Source organism: Panthera uncia, chromosome B1 (assembly GCF_023721935.1).
Source record: "Panthera uncia isolate 11264 chromosome B1, Puncia_PCG_1.0, whole genome shotgun sequence".
NCBI lineage: Eukaryota > Metazoa > Chordata > Mammalia > Carnivora > Felidae > Panthera > Panthera uncia.
The window spans coordinates 161,070,444-161,098,418 of NC_064811.1; the positions used below are offsets into that span (position 1 = coordinate 161,070,444).

Below are 27,975 nucleotides of genomic sequence, written 5' to 3' on the forward strand. Positions count from 1 at the left end.
GTCAGCATGGTTGAGTCAGGGCTGAAGCTGCAGCCAGACCTTTTAACTCTCAGGCCTGGGTTCTGTCCCTAGGATCTCTCTAGGCCTAGCTTTGTACTTTCTTTCTGAAGCATTCATCTTGGAGGGCAGGGCCTGAGAAGGAATGAGTTGGTTATTACTGATTACCCCCTTTTACCACAAAGGCCTGTTGGATGGTTGCCATGGTAACAAGAGGCACCTTTCTGAGCTAAGGGTTAGAATGTACGCTTTGGCTTCCTGTGAGTTCCCCTAGTCATGAGAAGAAGGCTAACTTTGGGAAGCTGGGCCAGCTCCTGTATAGACTGGCCTTCAGCTCACTTGTACTGTCACACCTTTTGGTAGCTCTCAGCCATCTGAGGAAGTGCTTTCCTCCCCTTCACTTCATCCTACACCCCATTCTGCCACGTTTTATGTTTCCATGTGCACAAGATTCACAGACTTGAGGGACCTTCATAATAAACTGCATTCAACATGGGTAACACTGTTGACACCTTTCTCCATTTTCTCAAAATACGAATCAATTTTAAATTTTGCCCTGAGGAATCCATTTACCAGAAGGTGGATGCTGACATGGTTTGGGCCAAGTCTAGTTTTCCACAGGACTGAGCTAAGACTCTAGAAAGCTCCAACCCAAATAAAGATAGTCATCCACTGCTCTTTGAGTTCCATTGCTAGTGAAGAACAAGCTTCCCAGGGTTTCAAAAATAGTATTTTTAGTCTGTTTCTAAACTGTTGAGTTGAATTTTGCTTTCTAGAACAGGTATGTTCTTAGCAACAGAAAGTCAGTCTGTTTTTTTGTCTCAAATGAAGTATAACACATAGAAAACTGGAATGTTTTAGAATACTGCTTAGAGAGCCACTGTGTAAGAAAGTTTAAGTGTGTCTGTGTCTGTATGGGACATTCCCAAGCCTAGGAATTTAGGATTTCCCCTGCCACCATAGGACTAAACTGAGCTGTCCACAAATAGAAACTGCATTCTGCTCTCTATGCCCAATTATTCCACAATGTGTTCAGTATTCATATTGCTAAGTTCACTGTCTAGTTTGAATCAGGATGTTGAGGCCAATGTCAAATCAAATCTTCAATCTTTAATATCAGTCTTCAATATCAAAATCTATTTCTGGACTCTGGGTCGGGCCAGGTGACAGTTGTGTGTTAGTTCCAATGTTTGTGTTGAACAGAAGACTGCAGTTATGTACAATTATCCAATGTATAGATAGGTTACCTGAAATGTTTTCTAAATCACTTAATAAATCTGCCTTTGGGGTTTGATGTATTTATCAGTTTTATGAAGGAAGCATACTGTTTGTGGTAGGCAGAATAACTCCTCCTGAAGATGTCTGTATCCTAATCCCCTGGACCTGTGAATATGGTAAGTTACCATGGCAAAGGGGAATTAAGGTTGTTGATGGGCTGACGTGATATGGGAAAATTATCCTGGATTATCTAGGTCATCCCAGTGTAATCACAGGGGGCTTAAAAGTGGAGGAGAGAGGCAGGAGAGTCGGTGGCAAAGTGATGCAATGTGACAGAGTCAACTGGTCCTTGCTGGCTTTGAGGATGGAGGGAGGGGCCAGGAGCCAAGGAATGCAGGCAACTTCTAGAAGCTAGAAAGGTCAAGGAAATTTATTCTCCCCTAAAGCTTCCAGAAAAGAGCACAACCCTGATGACACCTTGATTTCAGCCCAGTGAGATGTGTGCCAGACTTGTGACCTCCAGAAGTGTAAGGAAATAAATCTATGTTGTTTTAAGCTGCTAAGTCCATGGCATTTTGTTGATAGTAGCAGTAAAAAAACTAAGTTCGTGGCAATTTGTTAATAGTAGCGCCTGGGTGGCTCAGTCAGTTAAGTGTCCAACTTCGGCTCAGGTCATGATCTCACAGTTTGTGAGTTTGAGCCCTGCATCGGGCTCTGTGTGTCGGATTCTGTGTCTCCCTCTCTCTCTGCCTCTCCCCCACTCACACTATGTCTCTTGTCTCTCAAAAATAAATAAACGTTAAAATTTTTTTTTTTAAACTAACATGTTGCTCTGTATGTTGAAGTTAATATAGGTGCAGATCTTTAAATATCTTGAATTATTTATTTATTTTTAATATAATTTATTATCAAATTGGCTAATATACAGTATGTAAAGTGTGTTCTTAGTTTTTGGGGTAGATTGCCATGGTTCATTGCTTACATATAACACCCAGTGCTCATCCCAACAAGTGCCCTCCTCAATGCCCATCACTCATTTTCCTTCCCCACCCCCGCCATCCATTCTCAGTTTGTTCTCTGTATTTAAGAGTCTCTTATGGTTTGCCTTCCCTCTGTTTGTAACTATTTTTTCCCCTTCCCTTCCCCCATGGTCTTCTGTTAGTATCTCAAGATCCACATATGAGTGAAAACATGTGATATCTGCCCTTCTCTAACTGACTTATTTCACTCAGCATAATATCTTCCATTTCCATCCATGTTGCTGCAATTGGCATGATTTCATTCTTTCTCATTGCCACGTAGTATTCCACTGTATACATAAACCACATCTTCTTTATCCATTCATCAGTTGATGGACACTTAGGCTCTTTCCATAATTTAGCTATTGTTGAAAGCGCTGCTGTAAACATTGGGGTACATGTATCCTTATGAATCAGCACTCCTGTTTGGGTGAATTGCTAGCAGTGTTATTGCTGGGTCATAGGGTAGATATATTTTTAATTTTTTGAGGAACCTCCACACTGTCTTCCAGAGCGGTTGCACAAGTTTGCATTCCCACCAACAGTGCAAGAGGGTTCCCATTTTTCCACACCCTCACCAGCATCTGTTGTTTCCTGAGTTGTTCATTTTAGCCACTCTGACTGGTGTGAGGTGGTATCTCAGCGTGGTTTTGATTTGTATTTTCCTGATGATGAGTGACATTGAGCATCTCTTCATGTGTCTGTTGGCCATCTGGATGTCTTCTTTGGAGAAGTGTCTATTCATGTCTTCTGCCCATTTCTTCACTGGATTGTTTGTTTTTTGTGTGTTGAGTTTGATAAGTTCTTTGTAGATTTTGGGTACTAACCCTTTATCTGATATGTCATTTGCAAATAAATGTCTTTTCCCATTCTGTCGGTTGCCTTTTAGTTTTGCTGATTGTTCCCTTTGCAGTGCAGAAACTTTTTATATTGATGAGGTCCCAATAGTTCATTTTTGCTTTTAATTCTCTTGCCTTTGGAGATGTGTTGAGCAAGAAATTCCTGTGACTGAGGTCAAAGAGGTTGTTGCCTGATTTCTCCTCTAGGGTTTTGATGGTTTCCTGTCTCACATTTAGGTTTTTCACCCATTTTGAGTTTATTTTTGTGTATGGTGTAAGAAACTGGTCTAGTTTCATTCTTCTGCATGTTGCTGTCCAGTTCTCCCAGCACCATTTGCTAAAGAGACTGTCTTTTTTCCATTGGATACTCTTTCCTGCTTTGTCAAAAATTAGTTGGCGATACATTTGTAGGTTCAATTCTGGGTTCTCTATTCTATTCCATTGGTCTATGTGTCTGTTTTTGTGCCAGTACCATACTGTCTTAATGATTACAGCTTTGTTGTAGAGGCTAAAGTCTGGGATTGTGATGCCTACAGCTTTGGTTTTCTTCAATATTACTTTAGCTATTCGGGGTCTTTTGTGGTTCCATAGAAATTTTAGGTTTGTTCTAGCTTCGAGAAGAATGCTGGTGCAATTTTGATTGGGATTGCATTGAATGTGTAAATTGCTTTGAGTAGTATTGACATTTTAACAATATTTATTCTTCCAATCCATGAGCATGGAATGTTTTTCCATTTCTTTGTGTCTTCTTCAATTTCCTTCATAAATTTTCCATTGTTTTCAGCATACAGATTTTTTACATATTTGGTTAGGTTTATTCCTAGGTATTTTATGGTTCCTTGGTGCAGTTGTAAATGGGATCAGTTTATTTCTCTTTCTGTTGCTTCATTATTGGTGTATAAAAATGCAACCGACTTCTGTACATTGATTTTGTACCCTGTGACTTTGCTGAATTGGTATATCAGTTCTAGTGGTCTTTTGGTGGAGTCTTTTGGGTTTTTCATGTAGAGTATCATGTCGTCTGCGAAAAGTGAAAGTTTGATTTCTTTGCCAATTTTGATGTCTTTTATTTCATTTGTTGTCTGACTGCTGAGTCTCGGACTTCCAACACTATGTTAAACAACAGTGGTGAAACTGGACATCCCTGTCGTGTTCCTGATCTCAGGGGGAAAGCTCTCAGTTTTTCCCCATTGAGGATGATATTAGCTGTGAGCTTTTCATATATGGGTTTTATGATATTTAAGTATGTTCCTTCTATCCTGACTTTCTTGAGGGTTTTTATTAAAAAAGGATGTTGTATTTTGTCAAATGTGTTTTCTTCATCTATTGACAGGATCATATGGTTCTTATTCTTTCTTGTATTAATGTGATGTATCACATTGATTGATTTGTGAATATTGCCCTGCAGCCCAGAAATGGATCCCACTTGATCATGGTGAATAATTCTTTTTATATGCTGTTGAATTTTATTTGCTAATATCTTGTTGAGAACTTTTACATCCATATTCATCAGGGATATTGGCCTATAGTTCTCCTTTTTTGTGGGGTCTCTGTCTGGTTTGGGAATCAAGGTAATGCTGGCTTCATATAATGAGTCTGGAACTTTTCTTTCCATTTCTACTTTTTGGAACAGCTTGAGAAAGACAGGTATTAACTCTGCTTTAAATGTCTGGTAGAATTCCCCTGGGAAGCCATCTGACCCAGAACTCTTATTTGTTGGGAGATTTTTGATAACTGATTCCATTTCTTCACTAGTTATGGGTCTGTTCAAATTTTCTATTTCTTCCTGTTTGACTTTTGGTAGTGTGTGGGTGTCTGGGAATTTGTCCATTTCTTTCAGGTTGTCCAGTTTGTTGGCATATAACTTTTCATAGTATTCTCTGATAATTGCTTGTATTTCTGAGGGATTGGTTGTAATAAATCCATTTTCATTCATGATTTTATGTGTTTGGGTCCTCTCTTCTTTTTGAGAAGTCTGGCTAGGGGTTTATCAATTTTGTTTATTTTTTCCAAAAACCAACTCTTAGTTTCATTAATCTGTTCTATTGGGTTTGGGGTTTTTTTTTTTTTTTTGTATTTTATATTGTTTATTTCTGCTCTGATCTTTATTATTTATCTTCTTCTGCTGGCTTTGGGGTTTCTTTGTTGTTCTGCTTCTTAGTTCCTTTAGGTGTGCTATTAGATTTTGTATTTGGGATTTTTTGTTTGTTTCTTGAGATAGTCCTGGATAGGCCTGGATTGCAATATATTTTCCTCTTAGGACTGCCTTTGTTGCATCCCAAAGGGTTTGGACTGTTGTGTTTTCATTTTCATTTGTTTCCATATATTTTTTAATTTCTTCTTTGTCTGGTTGACCCATTTGTTCTTTAGTAAGATGTTCTTTACCCTCCATGCACTGGGAGGTTTTTCCAAACTTTTTCCTTTGGTTGATTTCAGGTTTCATAGCATTGTGATCTGAAAGTGTGCATGGTATGATCTCAATTCTTTTATATTTATTGAGGGCTGTTTTGTGACCCAGTATGTATGTGATCTATCTTGGAGAATGTTCCATGTGCACTCGAGAAGAATGTGTATTCTGCTGCTTTGAGATGCAAAGTTCTAAATATATCTATCAAGTCCATCTGGTCCAGTGTATCATTCAGGGCCATTGTTTCTTTATTTACTTTCTGTCTAGATGATCTGTCTATTGTTGTACATGGAGTATTAAATTTTCCTGCAATTACCACATTCTTACCAATAAGATTGCTTATGTTTGTGATTGTTTTATATATTTTGGTGCTTCCAAATATGGTGTATAAACATTTATAATTGTTAGCTTTTCTTGATGGATAGACCCTGTAATTATGATATAATGTCCTTCTTCATCTCTTGTTTAAAATCTTTAGTTTAAAATCTAGTTTGTCTGATATAAGTATGGCTATTCCACCTTTCTTTTGACTTCCAGTAGCATGATAGTTGGTTCTCCATCCCCTCACTTTCAATCTGAAGGTGTCCTCAGGTCTAAAATGGGTCTCTTGTAGACAGCAAATAGATGGGTCTTGTTTTTTGTTTTTTGGTTTTTGGTTTTTTTAATCTATTCTGATTCCCTCTGTCTTTTGATTAGAGCATTTAGTCCATTTACATTCAGTGTTATTATTGAAAGATATGGATTAAGAGTCATTGTGTTATCTGTAGGTTTTATGCTTGTAGTGATGTCCCTGGTCCTTTGTGATCTTTGCAACGTTCCATTCATAGAGTCCCCCTTAGGATCTCTTGTAGGGCTGATTTAGTGGTGATGAATTCCTTCAATTTTTGTTTGTCTGGGAAACCTTCATCCTTCCTTCTATTCTGAATGACAGGCTTGCTGGATAAAGGATTCTTGGCTGCATGTTTTTCCTATTCAGCACATTGAAAATTTCCTGCCTCTCCTGGCCTGTCAATTTTCAGTAGATAGGTCTGCTACTCCCCTTATATGTCTACCCTTGTAGGTTAAGGTCTGTTTATCCCTAGCTACTTTCAGAATTCTCTCTTTCTCTTTGTATTTTGTCAGTTTCACTATGATATGTCATGTAGAAGATCAATTCAGTTATGTCTGAAGAGAGTTCTCTGTGCCTCCTGGATATCAATGTCTGTTTCCTTCCCCAAATTGGGGGAGTTCTCATCTATGATTTGTTCAAGTACACCTTCGTCCCTTTTCTCTCACTTCTTCTGGCACTCCCATGATATGGATATTGTTCCATTTCATTGAATCACTCAGTTCTCTAATTCTCTCCTGTGGTCCAGAATTTTTTATCTCTCTTTTTCTCAGCTTCATCTTTTTACATAATTTTATCTTCTATTACACTTAATCTCCCCTCTGCCTCTTCAGTCCTCACTGTCACCACCTCTAGTTTATTTTGCACCTCATTTTCAAATTCATCATGACTATATTTTAGTTCCTCGATCTCTGCAGCAATAGATTTTTGCTGTCTTCTATGCTTTTTTCAAGCCCAGCGATTAATCTTATGACTATGTTCTAAATTCTTGTTCAATTGTATTGTTTATATCTGTTTTGATCAGTTCTTTAGCTGTCATTTCTTCCTGGAATTTCTTTTGAGGAGAATTCTTCCATTTCGTCATTTTGACTAGTTTTCTGTCCCTTATAAGTTTTAAAAGCTTGTTATGTGTCCTGCACCTGTGAGCACTACTTTATTAAAGACGGGTCATACACTGTCCAGGGCCTGGCCCTTCAGGGGGTGTTTTTTGGAAAGTGTTACTTGCCCTCTGTTGTTGTGACTTTGGTTACTTTATCACCCTACTCGTAGTGATGTTTTGGACCCTCCACCAGGTGTGCTTTGATTTGTTCATTGAAGTAGCCCTGGAAAGGAAAACAAATAAACAAAAACAGAACAAAAACAAGCAAACACACAAACAAACAAAAACACAGAAACACCAGCTACAAGTAAACAGCAGGGTGGAGGTGTTGCTGATGAAAGAGGTCTTATTCTATACAAAGAGAGAAGTGACAGGGGCAGGGGAAAAATAAAATAAAATAAAAATTGACCAGACAGAAACTATACGGCTTAATCCAGAGTGAGAGAAAGGAAAATAAAGAAGGAGGTGTAGAACATGTATCAAGAGAATGGATTAAGTATGTCTGCTTAAACAAACCAACAACCAAAGTAACCAGACTAGAGGAGGGAAGACATAAGAAGGAGAAAAGGAAAGAAGAATATATCTATATAATAAGAATTGTGCAAGAATTAAACTAGGCAATGCAACAGCGCTGGCCTGGAGGAAGGGTCCATCTGGTTCCACAGCATCTATCTCCAGTAGATACGCAGTTACCCATCGTGGAGTGGTGTGGTTTGGTGTAGGCGAATCCTGCCTCCACTGCCGTCCTGCTGTCCAATCCCTGAAGCCCTGCCTTGGTGGTGGTGGAGAGAAAAATGGCGATACCCCAATGTCTCCTACCCGGACTTGGTATCCCAAAGCACTCTGTTTGAGCCGTCCTCACTGTGCCAGGGGTGCAAACGAGGCAGTTTGTCCTGCTCCACCGACCTCCATGACTCCCTGGCTCCCAGCTGGGACTTAAACCCCAATGTCTTTAAGGTTCCCATTCCGTCCACCCCAGTTTTGGGGAAGTGCTGCTCCTTTGAGCGGATATATACTTCCCACAGCACTCTAGGGAGGGGATTGCTTTCTCCCACTGCGGACTGCACTCTGAACTAGTTACCAAGCCTGGGGCTGGCTCCCCTCCTCCCCAGGCGCATGAACAGGGCAGCCCATCCCATCCAGCGAAAGCCCTGCAGTTAGGGCTCTCTCTGTCCCGGTCCATGGTTTTCTCTTGTCCAGATATAGTCCTATGCTTCCCCAGCCTCTCTTTCTTTTCCCTTTGTCTCTCTGCAGGAGGAGATCCCTCTCCTCTGTTCATTTTATCTCTCCCAGTTCACAATCACGCACGTATGGCCCGGTAGGTTGTCCCGGTGGGTCCCTGGAAGCGTCTCTGTCACTTCACCACCCAGACTCTTGAAGATCAAAGTCCTTTGGCCTCAACACTGCTTTTTTTGACAGACAAGGGAACTCCAGATCCCCCTACTTCTCCACCATGTTGGCCCCTTCCCTTAAATATCTTGATTTAAACTCTGAGTCATTCTGTGGTAACAAACCATGAATTGCAAATCTTCTACTAAACTGTTACTTATCAGACTGTCCATCAAAACATTACATGCTAAATGGACTCCCTCAGCATTATTCCCTTGTTTTACATTTGGCCCATCATTTGTAGAACTGGGGTGCATTCCACTCTCAGTTTCCATGGGGATCCCACATCACCAGAATCAAGCATCTCTAATGGCATGTCAGCACTTCTGTTGATGAAGTTACTGTAGAACTGGGCAAAAATGTTTGAGTCTCCATGCTAAGGGGAAGTGACACTTGAAAATAAATTGAAATCAGTTTGAGAACAGACAGAGAAATCAGGAAGTTCATGATGTAGAGAGTATAACATTTTGTGAGATATAATACAGTCTGTACATTGATTGAAGAAATAGAATTTCACATGTTCCCTAATGAAAAGTATTAGATGGATTTCTACCCAAGTGCACTTGTACAACTGTACTAATTTGTTCAGTAACAATAGGATTTACGAGTTTTCAAAGAGGTGAGCTCTTCTTCAGAGTACCTCGGGATCTAGACCAAAGATCAGGGTCTAATAGCTACGTGTGAATAATACAGCAGAATCTGGTTATCCATGTCTGCTACCATAGGCGGCACCAAGGAGTGTTTGTTGTTGCAAAGTGAAAGAAGCCATCACAAAAGACCACGTATTGTGTGATACCATTTATATGAAATGTTCAGAGCAAGCAAATCTATAGAGATAAAAGGTAGATTCGTGGTTGTACTTGCTCAAAGGGCTGGGGGAAAATGGAGAGTGACTGCTCATGGGTATAAGATTTCCTTGGGGGATGAAATTGATTGTGGTTTTAGTTGTACTACTCTGACCATACCCCAAACTGTTACACTGCATACTTTAAATGGATGAATTGTGTGGTATGTCAATTATATTTCAATAGCGCTGTTAAAAAAAAAACAACAACAAAAAAAAACTAGGCAGGTGAGGTAACTGCACAACACACAGCTTAACCACAGCAGTAGTGGCATTTGACAGAAGCAACTTCAGAGAGTATTGTGGAGGTGTTGTAGTCAGAAGACGCTTCAACCTTATTTCTGAATCCCTTTTAGGGATTAATCTAATGATCAGTGATACAGTGGTTTGGTTAAACAATTTCTGCTCATGTTTGGAGACTTCCATTTTTCGTTTTCTTACTGGGTGGGCCTGTGTTCCCACCAAGGTCATTGCCAGTTTGGTAAATGTGTGGCCGCGATGCAGTTCTGCTGCCCTAAGGACAGCCACGTGCACACCAGGAGATCTTGCTACAGTTTTCCATGTGTCTTAAGTCCCATTCAGCATCATATGAATCGCTGCACTTACAAGAATTATGGTTCTTTTCAATATGCATTTTCATAAAATGGCAAAACTGACAAAATGGACTGTCAGGGCCTCTAGAATATCCTTCAGTTGGGCAAATAGTAGAATTTTGCTACCGTTCTAAAATCTTTCTTGTTGAGGGATTTCCTGTAGCCATCATGCAGGCTGTGGCTCTCCCCCAGTACTTAAGGCTGTTGGGGAGGTTCTCCCTGCAGGTACACAGAACACACAGGATACTGGTGTAAGTCAGCTTGCTCACTGACATCGGGACCAGCTTTCAGGCTGGTGCCACCAAAGGCATAGCCAGAGGCACCTGCTGTCCCTCAGCTATCCTGGAGGCCTCCATATCAGCCTGAGGAGGTGACAGCAGTATAGTGGTGACCCCCCTGTGGTGGTGAGAGCACCCGAGGCCAGAGCCGCTGTCCCTGCTGCTGTCAGCCAGTTAGCCTCCCCTTTCAGGTTGTCCCCTGGGGCTCCTTGGTGCTGCCTAGAGCACCAAGGAAAAGGGATGAGTTAATCCTCAGGACTCCGGCAGTCAGTTAATTATTCAAAAACATTTTATTGATTGCCTTCTTTTCCATTCACAACCCCCCAGCTGAGGGCATTGTCCTAGTTCCCTGGAAGAGGTTAAAGTGCATGAAGATGGAGAAGCCTATAAATTAACAAAGAGAAAATAACCCTATGACTCTACAGAAAATAAGTCTTTGGTTGGTATGTGCAGTGAAGGAATTGCGTGTTTGGAGAGCCGGGTAAGAGCCCCTTGAGGTGGGCTTGTATCGTGCCTGGGCACCCACATGAGCAAGAACATAGACTAGAAAAGCACAGGATTGGATAGGTGGTCTAATCCAGCTACAGTGTCAGATGCCTCGGGTGGAGCACTCTTGGGAGAGTGGCTGGGAAGGGCAGGGTAGAGCCAAGGTTCAGAGGATTTTAAATGCCAGGAGCACTTATAAGAGACATAGGTCTGCTCCTCGTAGTGTTATTGAACACCTACTAAGGGCTGGGCACTGCTAGGTGCTCAGCTTCATGATAGCCCTGTGAAAGGTGGACGTAGGTATTGTCATTTTACAGATGAAGAAACTGAGTCGGACCAGGTACTCTGCCCAAGGTCACAGAGTTAGTAAATGCTGAATTGAATCATCCTGCGTTCCAGCTGCTATGCTAGGCTTGCCTTTTCTCTGGAGAGACAAGACTTTTTTATTTTTTAATTTTTTTTAATGTTTATTTTATTTTTGAGAGAGAGAGATAGAGACAGAGCTCAAGCAAGGGAGGGCAGAGAGAGAGGGAGACACAGAATCCAAAGCAGGCTCCAGGCTCTGAACTGTCAGCACAGAGCCCGACGTGGGGGCTTGAACTCACGAACCATGAGATCATGACCTGAGCCAAAGTTGGCGCTTAACCCGCTGAGCCACCTAGGCACCCCTGGAGACACAAAAGTCTTGCATGAAACAGGATGGCAGTGTGGCATTAACTGTTAGGTTGAATCATATGGAAATGCCATTTGTGTAGGTCAAAATGGTCAATACTAGCAATTTCATATGGTTCCATCTAGCATTTGGGGCTCAGAGGAGTGAGAAAGAAATCTCTTCAGCAGGAATGGCCAGCAGAGGTTTCATGGAGGAGTTGGGAACCAAACAAGGCCTTGGTTTAGACTCTGGATGGGTAGAAATGAGAGAGAAACATGGGAGAGGTGGAAGTATGGAGGCCAGCCTAACAGGCTGGCAAGTGACTTGGGGACATCTATCAGTGGATACTCAAAGTGGGCTTTGGTATCCCAGAGGTGATGTGATCCGTGCTTTGGGCCCTAAGGAGACAAATTTAGATTTGACTCATGGCTTTGTGGGTGAGCTTGGATGTTAGTGCTGCTAATCTTGTCCCTGTGCACATTCTCTCTGTAGGAAACAGGTGAGCAGATTGCTATCAAGCAGTGCCGGCAGGAGCTCAGCCCCCGAAATCGAGAGCGGTGGTGCCTGGAGATCCAGATCATGAGAAGGTGAGGGCCTAGTGCACCAAGCCAAGGTAGGGCCATCATTGTAGGGGGACCAAGAGACTGCAGGAGCTGAGGAGCCCTGGGGCATTGAAGTGACATCTGGAGAGAGCCCTCTGGAGCAACAGCCGCACCTGCTGCCTCTGGAAAAGAGTCATAAGTCTCAGTCCCTCAGGATAACATGACTTCTAGAGGAGTGGCTGCTAAGTGCTTTTAGTCAGTTGTTTCTTCTTTATTTTTTTTTTTTAATATTCAGTTTTTTTTTTTTAATTTTTTTTTTTTTAACGTTTATTTATTTTTGAGACAGAGAGAGACAGAGCATGAACGGGGGAGGGTCAGAGAGAGGGAGACACAGAATCTGAAACAGGCTCCAGGCTCTGAGCTGTCAGCACAGAGGCCGACGCGGGGCTCGAACTCACGGACCGTGAGATCATGACCTGAGCCGAAGTCGGCCGCCTAACCGACTGAGCCACCCAGGTGCCCCAATATTCAGTTTTGAGAGAGCCCAAGCAGGGGAGGGGCAGAGAGAGAGGGAGGGACGGAGGGAGGGAGACAGACAGAGAATGAGAAGCACACTCCAGGTTCTGAGCTGTCAGTGAAGAGCCTGATGTGGGGCTCGAACTCACAAACTGCAAGATCATGACCTGAGCTGAGTTGGACGCTTATCTGATTGAGCCACCCAGGCGCCCCTGGTCAGTTTTATTTGTTATATTAAATAATTTAAAATAGCAGTTACAGTGAATTTTCCTTTGTCAGCAAAGATGCTTTTTCCCCCTTATATTTCCAATTCCAAGATGGTGTGTGACTCTCCACCATTGTAAAACAATCACCAATACTTCTTCCTCTAGTGTGGAGACAGGGGCTGTCTGTCAGTCCCGGGATGGTTGCTGTCCTCCCAGGTAGTGAGGGGTTTAGGTAAGCGTTGAGGTATACTCGCAACCCAGTCATTTTGCAAGACCTCAAATAGGTGCTCCCTCCATGAACCTCTTAAAAAGGGGAGGCATCACCTTGTTTACACACACACACACACACACACACACACACACACACACACACACGCACACCCCATCCCCACTGGAATGGCATGAGATTGGAAGTCCCTCTACCTTCTCTGCTTTTAGAAGCAGTTTTGAAGTACAGTGAGGACTTGATATGAGGCACTCTAAAGAAAATTCAGTTGCACATGTTGCACTCACAGTCCTTGCGCTCGTGGTGCTGAAAGTAGAGCTGGGTAGATGCTAACTGACCGGGCACCAAGGTAAATAGCCAGTTCCTGACCTCTGTCCTCCTGCTAATTCCTGAGGGCCCTGAGCCAGTCCAGGCCTTTGTTGTAAAGCTTTGCTGATACATGGACAGAGCAGGAAATGGGTTTGAGCCTGAAGTTTGGGTGTCTCCCTCACTGGTTTCTCCTTCCTAGGCTGAACCACCCCAATGTGGTAGCTGCCCGGGATGTCCCTGAGGGGATGCAGAACTTGGCTCCCAATGACTTGCCTCTGCTGGCCATGGAGTACTGCCAAGGAGGAGATCTCCGAAAGGTGAGACTTCAGGGTGGTGGGACACAGCCTGTCTGGGCAGGGAGTGGTGGAGAGGCCTTTCACCCCTTTTATCACCAGGAAGCTCAGGCAGCCACGGTGACTCTGGCTTGCTTTCCCTTCTCAGATCCCCCTCATCCATGCTCAGGGTGGGGTGACAAGCGTGTGATGTGAATCAAGAGACTGAATCAGAAGCTCTTACGAGAAAGGCAGGGAAGGGCTTGCTGTATGTCCTGCACAGTGATTACTAAAATGACAAGGAAAAGATCACCAGGTTTTGAGGATGGGGAAGGACTGGACAAGTTCCAAAACAAACTTTTCTTCCCTAGGCATGTCAGAGCCACTGCAGTCCTTTAGTGTCAGTGTCACCGCTGTCCTTATTAGGAGGGATTTTCTCCTACTGATGTGGTGGCACTGCACACGGGGTCACAGAGTAGAACAGGAAGGGGCTGGCTTAGTAATCAGGGGACTGGGATGAAACCCCAGAGCCACCACTGACTCATCTGCTGGGCATTTGTCCCTCTAGCACATTAACTTCTCTTTGCTAGGACGTACACTTCAGGGTGCCTGACGGCAGCCCCTTGTCTCAGGTACGGTCGTGTCTGCCCACCGCCCCAGCATTGTCTGAAACACCACCTGCTTTTATATGTTGCCTTGTTTGATTTTCAACAACCCTGTGATGTTGGTAAAACTATGATTCCCATGTGAAGGATGGATGTCATGGCCCAGAATGTTGAGGCCGATGACCAGGCCTCACATGGCTGCAGTGGCAGAGCTGCTTTGGTCACAGTCTGTGGGAGCCCCACTGTGGGCCACCTATCCATCTGTGAAACCAAATGATGCTACATAGTGTGAGGAAAAATAAAAGCTCTGGACAACAGAGTTGTTTTTGTGCTAAAAAAGAGATCGCTCTGTTAGTGTACTTTTCCCCTAACTTTTCACTCTAGAAGAAGGGCCATTATATTGTAACAGGTTGCGGGGGAGGGGGGGTTAGGCAGGATACCCAGACATTTCTTCTATCTTGACATGGCATTTTCCTGGACCCAGCATCATGGGCTGTTCTCATTACTTTTCTGACCCCTTCCGCCTTCTTTTTGTGAAGGAAACTTTCCATGAGTGTTGATCTGCCCAAGTGGCTTTCTCCTGCCATGGGAGGTGGGCAGATCCTGGGAGTGTGAGAGCAGGATGTGAACAGTCATTGGCATGACCTACAAGCAGGGAACTGATAACGGATGAGAAATGGGGAATTTGACAATGCTTCGATTTTCCTCTTTATTTTCGTAACCTTTGACAATCATCCGATTACTAAATGAGTTATTTAAAATAGGGATAGAGTCATGTTGTTACAATTGAGTAGATGGTCCTTAGAAGGCAGGGGGAGGGGGGTTGGTGAGATGTGACCAGATTATGGAGGGCTCTGAAGCCCAGCAGAGAACTTGAGACTTGATCGTGTAGGCAGCAAAGAGCCAGTTAGCCATGGAAGAAGATGACGCACTTCAGTGTAAATGACCTGGCATGGGGCACGAGATGATCTGTGGGAGGCAGGAAGCCCTTGCACTCTGAGGGGCCTTTGTCCATGCTGCTCCCTCCTAGGGGGATGCGCAGGGAGGGCGCTGCTGCCCAAAGGGCCTGGGATCTCTGTTCTCTCTGTTCTCCAAATGAGGTAGCCTATCTTTCCCTCTTCTCAAGAGTTCAAAACCTACTGCCCTGGGCACAGAAAGGCAAGCTTGGCCAGCACATGAGCAAATGTGGAAGCAGGAACTGATTAGAAGACTGAAGTGTGTATGCCCAGCTCAGGCAACAGACTCTTGGATATTCTTGGATATAAATGCTAGTTAATAACTTTGATCCTCGAGTGGGAAGTTATTTTCTCTGCTGTCTTCAATCGAGGCCAGCTGCCAGCAGCATATTGAGCCAGGGCCAGGAGGGCAGAGAGGACAAGTGTTTGGGCTTGGGCCTCAGATAGACATGGCTTTATATTCTAGCACTGCCCTGGAATGGCTTTGTGAACAGACAGATCACTGAACCCCTCCAGTCTCAGGCTCCTCACCTGTGAGATACTCACCTCAGTGGCAGTGGGAGGATGAAATGAGACCATGTAGGTAAAGCTTTACTGAGCTAATCTGTGCAGAGGTTAGCCAGGTCCTGGGCATGTCATAAGTGCTCATTAAATATTCCCCACCACCACCATCATCCCGCTGGCAAGGCCACGTTGGAGGAAATGGTCAGAGGGTGGTTTTCAGTGAGTGCCTTCACCCTGTCCTCTGTGGGACTCTGGGAAGTAGTGGTCCCATTGTCACCGAGTGTGGCCTCTGGCCTGCCTCCCTCAGAACTGCAGCTCAGGTGAGAAAAATCTCTCATCTTAGAATGACTCAGACACCTCACCGATGAGTACGGGAGTACTTCTGGGAGTTGCACTGCTGCTTCCTCCTTCCTCCACCTGCTGCCCAGGCTGTCTTGACAGCCTTAGGTCCTCAAAGCCCAGGGCTGGGGTTAGCACTCGCATGACTTCAGCTGGGAAGACACACTGTGGACTTGGTGGTGGTAGGGGACTGCTTACTCTGATGCTTCTTTTCAACTTCTTGACAGTACCTGAACCAGTTTGAGAACTGCTGTGGCCTGCGGGAAGGAGCCATCCTCACCTTGCTGAGTGACATTGGTAAATCCCAGCCCTGGAAGTCAGGTCATGGTCTCCACGGAGGGTGTGTGGTGCCCCTGTGAGTTCTTGCGGAGCACAGAGGGGAGATATTTTGGTCCTCTGTTCTTTACAGAGGGTGGGGTTGTCACCAAGGGGCTAGTCAGGCAGGCGCTGAACTCAAATAGATTTCCCTTCCTTCCGGACTAAGTCATGAAGTGAATGATGATGTATATAGAATAACAGATTTCCTTTCTCATTGAAAAGCTCCACTCCCTGCTTTCCTGGAAAGGCCAGCAATAGAATACGTTGTCATTTGAATGAATTTCATCCCTTGGCAACTAATTTTTCCACTTGCACATTGACAGCATAGGAAAAACTGCTCTTGTTCAATCCTTTGGTATTGTTAGTGTCCTCAGATGAGGGTGTCTGCTACACTCTGAGGGAGTGTAGAGTGTAGATCAGGGAGAAGAGTGACCTCAGACCACAGAGGTCAGATACTGTCTCCTGGACCCTGGTGCCCGCTCTAGGTCAGCACATGGTTCCAGCCTATGGAAACAGACATCAGGGATGCCTGGGTGGCTCAGTTGGTTAAGTGTCTGACTCTTGTTTTCGGCTCAGGTCATGATCTCTCGGTTTGTGAATTCAAGCCCCACATCAGGCTCTGCACTGATGCGTGGAGGCTGCTTGGGATTCTCTCTCCCTTTCTCTCTGCCCCTCCCCTGCTCTCTCTCTCTCTCTCTCTCAAAATAAACATTAAAAAAGAAAGGAAAGAAAGAAAGAGAGAGAGAAAGAAAAGGAAGAAAGGAAGGAAGAAAGAAAGAAAGAAAGAAAGAAAGAAAGGCAGGCCAGGCCCTAAGCCTCCTTTTTTTCTTTCTTTATTTTTTTAATTTCCAAGATTGTTGGTACAGATTGATAATTTATAAAGTTTAGAGTTATCCAGAGTTTGTCACTGAGTGACTAGTTGCCCCTAGATATGGGCATTGATACCACTTTTCAACCCTCTCCATCTCAGCCTCTCTGAAGCTACATGCTTTTATCTTTTCGTTTACTCAAACTTTTTTTTTTTTTTTTTTTAGAAAAATATCAAATATGTAGAAAAGTTGAAAGAGTAGTACGGTGAAACCCACATACCTTTCAGCTGGATTCACCTGTTGCTACGATTTTGCCACATCTGTAAAGCTGTGTTTTCTAACTCTTTCCCTGGAAGGGTAGGTGAGCCTCTAGTCTCTGAAACACTCTGCCTTCCTAGTGTGGGTCCACCTCTCCCTTACCCTCTGTCACTCTTCATAGAGGGTGGGCAAAAAGGGAATGAAGGCGGGGAGAGTCCAGCAATGACATAAAGTTAGGATCCAAACAGTCTGACATAGAAAATTCCATCTCCCTCTGAATCCTGTGTTTGTCCCTTGGATGGAGTTCACAGTGGGGACAAGTTGATATTGCACCAGTTTTATCTGACTTGAGTGGGCGTCCACCACTAGCCAGACTGATTCCTTCATGAGTTGGCCTGTGTGAGTCTACTGGAAGGGCCCTCTCTGTCTATCTAGAGGGCCTAGTCTATCAGTTGAGAATCCCACCTGTTTTCTTGACATTTTGCTTAGACAACACTTGATTGTCTTGTTACCCCAGTGGCCAAATTATTAATTTATTCTCTTGAGTTGGGCTAAAGGCTGGTTAGTAGTTTGAGGAATATTCTTTTGCTCTTAATGGGAAACTTATTTTATTTCTCTCTGGTTAGAGCTTTAAGTCATTTTTTAGAATTAATTTATTTCTTTTAGAGGGAGAGAGAGCACATGAGCAGGGGAGAGGGACAGAGGGAGAGAGAGAGAATCTTAAGCAGGCTCCATGCTTCGTGTGGAGCTCGACACAGGGCTTGATCCCACAACCCTGGGATAGTGACCTGAGCCGAAAAAAGAGACCAGTGCTTAACCACTGAACCACCCAAGTGCCCCAAGCTTTAAGTCATTTTTTTTTAAGTGTTATCCTCTCAAATATTTTTCTTTCACTGATTATATTAGCAAATAGTTATGAAGAAAGTCTTTAATTTCTTGGCTAGAGTACACAGAACTTTCTACTTCCTCCTAAAGCTTTTACTTCCTTAAGTGATTCTGTAGTGATGTTAATAAAGCATCTACTGATTGCATATTCTTTGGTCTGGGCACATTTTGTATGCCGTTACCATTGGCTTGTGTGATAGCTTTCATATTATCTATTGAAGTTGTGGGTGTGTGTTTAAGTTATATATAAGTCAGAATAATGAAGATTGGTAAACTCCCGAGTGTGCATGCAATTCAGCCCTCCTATAGGCGGATGTATATTAAAATTCTTTAGGTCACTGGTTCCCTATCTTTCCTCTCTGTGACCCAAAATTGGAAATAATGAGGCCATGAAGTACTAATACTCTAGGATGAAATTCTTGAAAGCAGAGATTTTAGTCATTGCTGTGTCTCCAGCATCTAGAATAGTGGTATCCTATATAGTAGCCTCTCTGTAAATATTTGTCAAGTGAATGAAATAAATCGGAAAGGAAATTAAAATAACTAAGGACATATTTATTTATTTATTTAATTTATTTTTTTATGTATAATTTTCTGTTTTTTTTCAATATATGAAGTTTATTGTCAAATTGGTTACACCCAGTGCTCCTCCCAAAAGGCGCCCTCCTCAATACCCATCACCCACCCTCCCCTCCCTCCCACCCCCCATCAACCCTCAGTTTGTTCTCAGTTTTTAAGAGTAAGGACCTATTTAAAAAACAAAACAAAAGATGATGTCCACATTTTATTAACAGTCCCAGGTGAAATACCTGCCTTTACACTTATTGGCATTGTGACCTTAGTCATGTTACCTAATTTTTAAGAACATCTGTTTTATTAGCTATAAAATGAGACTCACTCACCTCATTAGAATGGTTATGAGGACAAAATGAGATGATATACAAGAAGCTGCCAGCACAGTGTTTTCTGCTCCTCGCGTAATGTACGGTCAGCAAATATTCATTTCCTTCTCATTTCCTTCCCCCTCTGGATTTGGATTAATAGCATCCCTTTTGAAAAACCTCAGTCACCCTTATTTGGGATCCGGTGAGCCGGGCAGAGGGTTGCCTTGTGAGACTTCCCTTCCTGGACATGGTTCATCTTCAGACCTATTCCTGTGTCCGTCACCTTTTGGAGCAATCCCATCCCCTGATGTTGTGGTTGTGTTGTGGTTGTGGTTGTTGATAAGCTTGTATTTTACTTTCATTTCCGTTTCTGATTTGTGTACAAGATTCATCAAGTTTATTTCTTTTGCAAGGATCTCGTCACTGAGCCAGAGTTCAGAGGCATCTCCCGGAGCTCATATAACATAACTCTTTTGTATTCTGAAACATTTCCTTAGCATATTTTGTTCCAATTTGTTCCAAGTGCTGGCCCCGTGTTCCCTTTGTTGGAGTTGCCACTGCTGTTCTCTGCCAGGTTGACTTCAGATAAGTGGTAGAGCCACACCCTTGACCACTGGGTCCAGAATTCATGGCCTTCTTTTCTGGATTAAACCTGTTTTAACCAAACTTCTTCTGAGCCACAAACCTTACAGAGATGCCCACTCAGAGCTGTATCATGGTAATAGATAGACATAGAAAGGATTTTTCCAGTGAACTTTAAGTTGGCCCAGAAGATACTGCAGAATACATAGGAGAAAATGAGCAGTTTCCTGGTGAGCACAAAGGCCAGACAGACCTATTAGACAGTTTCTCCTATGCTGGTAAGTGATCTGGGGACAGGTGCAGAGGCAGCTGGAAATGATCTGGATTTCCGCATAATGTAACCCTAAAATAGCTCAAGGAAGTTATATCTAAGTGGAGTCTATTTAAACACTCTTGCTCATTAGCCTTTGGAAAACATTGGAGTGTATTTCCTTCTGCCAGCAGAGGCGCAAACTGCTGAGCGCTCAAGGTTGAGGGAAAGACTGACACTTTCTGGACGCCCGTGTCTCCACTGTCAGGCGGGGACCTGCCTGTGCCCTGGCCAGTTGGGTGGGCCAGTTGTGTGATCACCATGGGCTCATCAGATCTTAAGTCTGAGTAGATCTTCCTTGATTTTCCAGATGGCCAGTTTACTGTGGGGACTGACCATCTTGTCCTCTGAACCTTCAGGAACCCCACTCCCCATTTTCATCTGTGCTTCATTCTCTGAGTCACCATCTCTGTCCCTGTTTGAGCTGCTCCTTATAGGCATCAGTACCTCAACACTAAAAAGCAGAGAGGATTTCAAAGAGAATACAGGGCTTTAGGGAAGAGAACTTATCCTAGGAATCAAAATTTATTTAGTGTTTCTCTGATTGTGTGGATTTATAACACAAGGGGACTACTCGATGTCAGAAATTGAGACCATTTGTATATAAAGTATGTTGGGAAGCATAAATGAACATAATAATAATAGAAGAGAAGACAACTGGCTTTTAGTCCTGGCTTCTCCATTTTCCCAGAGCTGTTACCTCAGGCAAGTACCTTATGGTCCATTTATCTTTTCATTTCTTCTCTGTGGAAAACTGGGTAACTTTCTGGGCTTACGTTTTCTCAAACTTAAAATCAAGGGTTTGGGCTTGGTGATCTCTAAGTTCCCTTCTAACTAAATATTCTATTTTCATTATTCAGAGGGTAGGTTTTCAGAATGGGCATCCCAGAATGTCTTTGACATTCCATCCCAGCCTGACTGCATGGCCCGGTTTCTCTCACTTCTCCCCTAGTGCATTTCCTTTCCCCAGAGCTTTGTCTTGATGCTTTCTGTTCATTCCTGCTCCATCCCCTCTGTCTCTCTCTGCACCTGAACTGATTGCCTACTGCTTTTTAATATTCTGTTTGCCAGGCTGTTCTCGTGACATCTTTATCAACCATATTCTCTCCAAAGTCTGTGTATCCAACCCTGAGCCTTATCCTCAGCTCCATACCCATGTCTATGTACTTCTCCACAAATCATTACCAAATGGAAATCCTAGACTTCTTGCCTAAGCCAGATCCCTTCCTGGCATCCCTTTCCTGTGTCACCACCCATCTTCCCATCAGTAACCTAGCCATGAGTGCCAATTCTGAATCTCATCTCTTAGAACCTGCCCTCTTCCTGTTCCATACCCTCCCATTTAAAGGCTCCAGAGCCTTTCAGCCCTCCTTCATGCCACATATCCTGTTTTCCCTCTCTGTTCCCACTGCCCACACTAATTCAGTGTTATAGCAAATCACTGCAATGATCCCTCACCTGACCTCTTTAGCCCCATCTTACTCGTCCATCTTTCATGCTTTTGAAAGGACACTTTCATCATAATCCTTCAAGGCTAAACCTCTTTGCTTCACATTTCTCTCAATCCGCTGTCACCAGCTTAGCAGGTATGTGGCTCTCAAAACCCCCTTTTCAACCCTCCTGCTAGCCTTTGCACGTGGCGCTGCCGAAAGGGGGGCATTCTAAAGAACACTGCTCCTGCACCTGCCCAATGACCCGAAGCCTTCCTGTCTTTCGGGACACAGCTTTAGACCCACCCTGACCCGTCACTCACAGTGGCTCTCCTCATGGCATTCCTCTCCCCTGTTGCCTCCTGTGCTCACTTGGTACTTGGTGTCTCTGCTGTTGTTATTGGATCTCTGCCTGTGGCTGACCTTGAGGACTGACTTCTGGCTTTGGGGGCCGCTGACCAGACTCTGCAGTGAGTGAAGAAAATGCCTTGATTCGGTGTCAGATTTCCCACAATACCTAGGAAGCACAAGACACTTCATTAGCACTTGTCGAACAAATGAGAACGATTGTGCACTTTTCTCTCAGCAGTTGGTGTGACTGCCTCGCTACCTTCCTGGGGGGCTATTTTAGCTGAGAAACCTTCAGCCAGATTAAATCTTTTTCCACATGTTCACACTTGGCTTTCTAATCTGTTTTGTTTGGAAAGTCCAGTGACACCAGAGTGACTGGCACATAGTAGTGTTAAATGTTAAAAAAAGAAATCTCAACTGAGTAAATTTTAAGGATCTTACTGGCTTTATTCAACAATTCATGAATTGGGCAGCGCCCCATCTAGCAAACAGAAAGGCGCTCTGAGGAGCTGCACAAAATGAAAGACTTTGATAGGCAGAAGGGGGCAGGACAAGGAAGTCACTAGCAAAGAGTGGATTGTTTCAGGTAAGGTCACCTTTCTTTGGAGGATGGCAGGGGCCCCATCAGGCAGATTACCTTATTAGTGCAGACCAGGTAATTCCAGGCTAAGATTACATTCCTGGCAGAGGCTGAGGCTACAGTTAGGTTAGACGCCCCCCTTAAATTTCAGTTTTGTGACATGGGCTTAGCACAAGTGACTGACTCCATTTTAGGCCTGTTGTCTCTTTTTTACAGTTCCTCCCTTTTGATCAGACTTTGAGCTTAACTGAGAGATGTGATCAAAATTTAAGGCATCAGTGTCACTCCCAGCTACTGCTCTGAAGTTCTAACAGTTTTTGCTGACGCTCTGTGATTATTCATAGGTCATGACTTCTTTTTGCTGAGTCTATGTGGAATGCACAGGTCATGGCTTCAGGTTCACATTTTTTTCAGTCAGTAATTCTCCTCATTCCTTTTTTGACATTCCAGTCTTAGGGCAATCACTTGATGATTAGTGGCTGTGAACATGCATTTACAACTTTTTGAGGAAATACAGCACGCTAGGGAGATTGCTATGATTTTTACACACAGGGTAATTCCCAACGTCTGGAGTGTGCTTCAAAACCATGGCCCCCAAGACCTAACCCAATCAAAATCAAATAAAGACAGACCGTGTTGAGTCACTTTCTTAAGTCAAGTGGCTTAGTTCAGTGATTTTATGTAGCTGAGTATCAACTTCCCTGAAGTGTTAATCCAGGCACAGTAAGTAGTGTTGGCCGTAGCACAGACACCTTGCTCAGCTTAAAGGTAATCAAGGACTGTCCTATTATCAGGAACAACTTTGCGCAGAGAGTCTAAAGATTTTTGTTGGGCAGCTATTGCTTTAAGAGTTAAGGAGAGTTTCTTGATAATAGCCTCATATGTACTCCTAGCCAGGAAAGCAAGGATCTGCCAAAGGGAGCTAATACTGAATCGTGAATGCTTCCTGGTAATTCCCATTTGGATCCTTGGCACAGGACTGGAATGAAGGCCAGTAAAATTTAAGGGTCTGTATACCACACAGGTGGTTTTTATTCTGGTTACCTTTGCCTTGTGTCCCTTTCTTTGTGTAGAGCCTGGATGCAAGCTTCCCTGGGTACCCTGGGATTGTTAACCAGAGAATGGGAAATGGACCCCCAGGGTTAGAGAGTCTGATGCAATAGAGATGGAGTAGAGTTTGTTCAGAGAAACTGGGACATTGGAAATCAGAAGTTTGTGACAGAGTTACAGAATCACCGGCATTGTGGTACATCCAACAGTTGTTTGGAGGTTGGATTACCCCCTTAGCAATGGCCTGGGACATACAGATGATGGTGTTATCTTTCCAGGCCAATGCCAGAGTAAAGGACAGAAAAGGAGGAAGAAAGGATTTCATGTTTAAAGTATGAAGTCTTGCTCTAGTGACTTGGGTGGGAGTAGTCTACCTTGGTATTAGCTATTTCTCTTCCTGGTCAGAGAGCCTGGCTGCCATCTGGGAGAGGAAGACCTGGTGTAGTCTCTTCCAAGGAAACTGAAGGGCAGTCTTTGTCTTTATTGATTCCAAATTAGATGGGTGGAAGAAAATTAGAAATGTTAGTTTGGAGAATCATAGCCAAATATTTGAAGAAACTAGAAGAATTTAGGATCCAATCTAGTTTATGGGTATATAACAAAACCTCAAAGAAAATTAACAGGACTAGAATCTAATATCTACAAAAGTGTGAACAATTTTTCTCTCTACAGTTATCCCCATTTTTTAAATTAAAAATGATCACAGTGAAACTAATGTGTTTGCATTAAACTTGGCCTGATTATTTATGGCAGTGTAGCAAGAATAGTGATTAGCCATAAAAGCTCCTTTTAAGACTGCTTTGTGGACCTCTTCATAAAGAATGAGATTGAACTCTTCAGTCTCTGAGGCCAGGAAGCCAAGCCAAGGATTTATCATCAGATTTTACCTGCAGTACCTATAATTTAGGTGAATTTTCTCTTCTCAAGTTTCCCCTAAATATCCTGGGGTTTCTGGGCCTGCCAGTAAGTGACCTTTCTTAGTCATCTGGTAAGACTGCTAGGAACCTTTTATAAGCAAGGTACCCAGTGATTTTTCCAAGCAGTTCCTTGAAGCTGTCTGGCCATATCTGAGTCTACACACATCTCTCTTAAATGTAACATTTCAGTCAAGGCCTCGATAATATAGCCCAAGTTTTTAACTGTGTCTTGTTACAAGGAGAACAGTGTCTTATTGGACTTATCAAATACCTAGCTGTATTACCATGAAAAGAATACTCAAGAGTTTCCGGATTCTGGAGGGACCAGGTAAGGAGAAAAAGTAGATGTTTCATTCATACCTTTGTTACAAAGGTATGCTTTATAAAATTGCTGTAAGTCAGGCATAGCTTAGAAGGTTTCCTTAGGGGCTCCTGGGTGGCTCAATCTGTTAAGCATCTGACTTCAGCTCAGGTCATGATCTCATGGTCCATGGGTTTGAGCCCTGCGTCGGGCTCTGTGCTGACAGCTCAGAGCCTGGAGACTGCTTCAGATTCTGCGTCTCCCCCTTTCCCTGCCCCTCCCCTGCTCACACTCTGTCTCTCTCTCTCTCTCTCTCTCTCTCTCTCTCAAAAATAAATAAACATTTAAAATTTTTTAAAAAAATAAAAAGAAGGTTTCCTTAAATCTGGAAAGGAAAACAAAACATCGAGGAACCAGCAGTATTTCAAACCAAAAGGCATAATCCTCCTCCTCAGGTCATTCAATCCCATTTAATTAATGTTTGTTCTGCTTGAATCCAGTTCTCCGATTAATTCGGGAAATTTTTACTGAGGACAATTTTATGATCATAAAGTTATCAGAAACCTGTACTTGCCAAAGTTCTTTCCCAAGTACAAACCTATTCTCTTTGAAGTACTTCTGCAGAAACACTTCCATAAGAGCATCAGAGTAGGAGAATAGAATAGTAACTTTCTGCAAATGATGAAGACTTAAAAATGACGAGAGTTTATTTGATAAGGGAATTGAGTAATTTCTGTGATATACAACATTTTAGTATAATAACTGGAATTATTATTGATAACATTATTATAGGAAACATAGAGATCCAGGAATTTCATACAGTTTCTGGAACACTTACATACCTACAGAAATATAATATAAAGAAAGCTTAGTATTACGCCTCATATAACAATGCTTCCCATATAATTTAACATAGCAAATAAACCCAATTAGTTTCACATACCCTTTTGTATAAAGAGAGAGAAGAAATCTTTTGAGATCTTCCGGGAGCCCTCTGCAAAATTCTAGTTAGTTCAGGGTCAGAAAGACTTTATTTAGATCAGTAGTCTAAGAAAGCTTTGCCATTTTAAAAGAGAGAAACCAAATTCAAATTTTGTACCATCTTATTTTTGATATTGATACTCCTTTTTTATTCAAATAATTTTTTTTTTTTTTTTTGAGAGAGGGAGAGAGAAAACCCTAAGCAGGTTCCACACCTAGCACACACGGGGTTCAATCCCACAATGATGAGATCATGACCTGAGCCTAAAGCAAGAGAGATGGACCTCAACTGACTGAGCCACCCAGACGCCCCTCAGATAAATTAATTTTAATATTAGCCAACTTGACCACACATAAAATTCCTTTCCCAATATTCCTTTTTTACAAACATTCTAGGTCTTTTTTACATTCATATTTTGTCCTGTGTTTTTCCCACTTTCCCATTCTGAAGTAACCTCACTTAAGGACAAAATTTCTTTTCCCTTAACAAAAATGCCTCTCTGTTCCTCATAGCTTCTCTTACCGAAAACACACACGCTCCTTTCCTTGTGTACAGAGATGTTTCTCTTATTATTTCCAGTAGCTTTTACTGCATATTATTTAGAATTTTTAACCCTTCAAACTAATTTCTAGTGAAAACTGAGATGTAAGCTGTTGTGAACTGCATGTTAAACCAGCATTCTTCATGTTGGCAAATGTATGAATGAATATATTTAATAATTTTTAGAAGCATACACTTTTGTTTAGACTACCCACAGAGACTTTATGAGACATTAGACAAAGACAGCCATCATCCGATTATTTTTCCTATTGATGATATAATATAGATAACATATATTCATATCATATTATCATATAGATAATACGAGTTTATTTGATTAGTAAACCCATGTAGAATAAATGTTGTATGTCTGCATTATATTTAATGCTGATAATGCTGAAGACATGTCTATTTTTTTTATTTTCTAGTAAGACTAAATTTATTCAATATCCTAGTAAAACTTTTGATTGTAAATCTCCAACAGTATAAAAAGTACAAAACACATTTGTAGATTTCTAATATATTAATACAAAGTGCATGACTACATACAGTACATCCTACAGGCAAAGAGGTGGAAGAGGAAAAAGAAGGCTGTGGTTGAGGTCTAGTAATAGATCAGAAGTATAGATGATCCATATTATAATATATTCTACCACCAATACTGTAGCCAAAATGTACAAAAAAAATTTTTTTTGAAACAACAGGAGGAAGATGATAGTGGCTGATACTCTTGGAATTCACCGCAGAGGCTGTGGGAGAGCCAATCCAACCTACGGTGTATTCTGTGCATATGGTGGCTTGTTTTTCCCATAAGGAAGAAATATAAAATTTTAAATTTAGATTAAGAACTATATTGGGGCGCCTGGGTGGCTCAGTCGGTTAAGCGTCCGACTTCAGCCAGGTCACGATCTCGCGGTCCGTGAGTTCGAGCCCCGCGTCAGGCTCTGGGCTGATGGCTCAGATCCTGGAGCCTGCTTCCGGTTCTGTGTCTCCTTCTCTCTCTGCCCCTCCCCCCGTTCATGCTCTGTCTCTCTCTGTCTCAAAATAAATAAATGTTAAAAAAAAATTAAAAAAAAAAAAAAAAAAGAACTATAAAACTATAGGGTACCCATAAAAAGTGGCTCACTCCTTACTGTTACTTATACTGTCTAATTTTTAAAATCCAGTTTTAAAAATAAACACAATGTCATGTTATTATAAGGTAGGCAAATGATCCTCCCTAATTATGAAAAGTCTGAATCAGTGATAGGTTATTCCTGAACGTTTAGAAAAGAGGCAATGAGTGTACTTTGGTTTGGGTTCAAGTAAAAAGCCTTTTTTTTTTTTTTTTTTTTTTTTTTTTTTTTTTTTTAAGTAAAAAGCCTTCAAATGAAGATTTTAGAATTGAAGAGCTTCGTGTTCAGGATGCATCATCTAACATTTCAATGTTAACAAAGCCTGTTAACAAAGAAGTCAAACCTAAACCAGCCCACTCAGCATTAACACACACCTCTCTTTTCTTTTAGTATAATTTTACTTCAATATAGAGTGGGGGAAAAAAAAACACACCCAAGCCCTAATAGGGTAAAACCAATCAAACAACCACTCTACACAGACAAAACCTTTGCAAAGGTCAACTGAAGTAATCCAGATCTAAAACTGAATTGTGCAGATTTTCAATGAAGTCACCAGTCATGTAACACAAACAAAAGTCAATTATTTACACACTAGGCAGACCGTCTAAGAAATGTGCCCAGGGGCGCCTGGGTGGCTCAGTCGGTTAAGCGGCCGACTTCGGCTCAGGTCACGATCTCGCGGTCCGTGAGTTCGAGCCCCGCGTCGGGCTCTGGGCTGATGGCTCAGAGCCTGGAGCCTGCTTCCGATTCTGTGTCTCCC

General features: G+C 42.5%; 1 protein-coding gene across 3 annotated transcripts in view; it reads left to right on the forward strand.

The window, feature by feature from the left end:
- The window catches only part of IKBKB (inhibitor of nuclear factor kappa B kinase subunit beta), an 81,355-nt gene that overhangs the window by 8,487 nt on the left and 44,893 nt on the right, over nt 1-27,975 (forward strand). For all 3 annotated transcript variants that reach the window (XM_049631497.1, XM_049631498.1, XM_049631499.1), the window contains exons 3-5: nt 11,921-12,015; nt 13,427-13,544; nt 16,131-16,200. In XM_049631497.1, coding sequence (XP_049487454.1) covers nt 11,921-12,015; nt 13,427-13,544; nt 16,131-16,200 — 283 coding nt within the window. The remainder of the gene's footprint in view (nt 1-11,920; nt 12,016-13,426; nt 13,545-16,130; nt 16,201-27,975) is intronic.